Below are 2,086 nucleotides of genomic sequence, written 5' to 3' on the forward strand. Positions count from 1 at the left end.
AATAAAAATTAAATTAATTTAAACAGAGGTAGCAAAGCAGCCACAGAAACCGAAACCCGTGGTAAGAAAAAATGGAGATTTTTGAAGGAAATTGCGATTTTGTACCCAGAACCTGACACTCTCAGGTTCAAAGGGTTGTCAAGGGCTGGGAGAGTTTTCCACCTGGGGAAGGTAAAGTCTCCTGTGTGGTAACTTCACTGATCCATCCCTGATGGTGCCTGTGATGGGAAGGCAGAGCTGAAGTGCCGAGCAATGAGGGGTGCAGGGATTTCCCCCTTCTCCTGCAGTGGCACAGCCATTCCAAGCACACACCTGGCACAGAGATCCAGCTCCTTCCATGTCCCCTCCCTGCCCGGGGACAGACCCTGCGCTATCTCTGCACTTTGCTCCCCCAGCTGGGAAGTGCAGTTATTCCCTAACTCCCGAAAAAACATTGTGGCAACACAAACCAAGAGAAAATCTTTGATCTCTTGTAAACACCAGATTGCCAGAGTCTCCCATCTCACTGTTTTTATTGTTGCTAGGTGATTAATAACTCTCTCCTGCACCGAAACCTTATTTAAGCTTTATTAATGTTTCACAGGCGCTCAGGTAAGTACCAAAGGTCGGAGTTTTGCTGACAAGATGAGGCAGCAGTGCTGTGCTGCACTGGAGGGCGCAGCACTGCAACTTTTACCTTTCCTTTCCCCCAAAAAACCTCTGACACCTGCTCCTCTGCCAGCCACACGTGCAGGGTGTAGCAGGAAGAGACGCAGGGCGCATGTGTGCAGCTCCTGAGCTCCTCAATCCTCCGGAATTCACACAGGAAGCCCGATGAGGATGGACCAAGGAAAGACATTTAGGAGAAGTGGGAAGTTCTGCTTTGCTGTGTGTGGATGGAGGGTGGGAGCACTGATGGCTCTGTGTCTCCTGCAGCAGGCTCCAGGTACGTGCACACCTGAGTGGAACCTCTCCTTTCACTACTTTTGTTGGTAGGAGGAGAGATAAATTCTAATCGGTTTAAATGGGAATGGTTCGCATAAAGTGGAATATTCCATGGTGAAAATTTAAAATCTGGCTGTGGATGGTGTCTTGTTGAGGGCTAGTGGTGGATATAGTGATCTGCTGGAAGAAATAGGGGCAGGAAAATATACAGGACAAAGGTGGAGCTCTGAATTCCTGCTAGGATCTGCCATGGAGGACTGGGATTGAATGAGAAGAGTGGGACAGACGTGTCCACCCTGTCCAGGCGGAGTTTTTGGGTTGTAAATCAGTGAAATGCAGTGAGACCATGGGGAAAACTGAAAATTGTAAAAGAGATTGTTCACACAAATGTGAGTCCTAATTCTAAAAACTGCTGAGGTAAAATGTTTTATGAGAGATGAAGAAAACATTACATCACACCTGTTTCCAGAGCCAATCTCCAGCCTCTAATGAACTGCTCTGCCTCACACTTTGATACCACCACCAAGTGAAACTTCCTGTCCCCAAGGTTATTTTTAAATAATTCACATCATTTTCCCTTTTGATCAGGTCACGTTCAGCTTCTCCCTCCTCAAAATGTGACCCTGCTGTCAAAGGACTTTGCCCTGATTTTGACCTGGGCTCCAGGGGAAGGCTCTCCCCCAGGTGTGACCTACACTGTGAGGTACGAAAGGTGAGAGCTCCCAAAGCGTGTCTGATGGAAGAGGTGGCACAGGGACAACTGCTGGGCTGATTAACGACTGTGTTAATTATCAGTGACCTCCCACCAAAACCAAACGTGATCTGTCGGGGAAGGGTCCCAATCTCTGAGCACCGTTTGCTCCCCACCCTCCCAAACCCTTCCTTCTCTTGATCTGTAAATCACAGATGGTGATGGTGGTGATGGTGATGATGGTGATGATGATGATGATGATGATGATGGTGATGATGATGATGGTGATGGTGATGGTGATGATGATGATGGTGATGGTGATGATGGTGATGGTGATGATGGTGGTGATGAAGGTGATGGTGGTGATGGTGATGATGGTGATGATGATGACGATGATGATGGTGATAATGATGATGGTGATGATGATGATGGTGATGGTGGTGATGGGGATGGTGATGATGGTGATGGTGA

The 2,086-nt window shown here is 47.7% G+C and overlaps 1 protein-coding gene across 1 annotated transcript in view; it reads left to right on the forward strand.

Annotated features, from left to right (window-relative positions):
- Positions 1-641: 641 nt before the first annotated feature.
- IFNLR1 (interferon lambda receptor 1) overlaps positions 642-2,086 on the forward strand; it is a 7,252-nt gene continuing 5,807 nt past the window's right edge. Inside the window, exons 1-2 of the mRNA XM_033519635.1 lie at positions 642-925; positions 1,513-1,636. Coding sequence (XP_033375526.1) covers positions 814-925; positions 1,513-1,636 — 236 coding nt within the window. The 5' untranslated portion in view covers positions 642-813. The remainder of the gene's footprint in view (positions 926-1,512; positions 1,637-2,086) is intronic.

Source organism: Parus major, chromosome 23, assembly GCF_001522545.3.
Source record: "Parus major isolate Abel chromosome 23, Parus_major1.1, whole genome shotgun sequence".
Classification (NCBI taxonomy): domain Eukaryota; kingdom Metazoa; phylum Chordata; class Aves; order Passeriformes; family Paridae; genus Parus; species Parus major.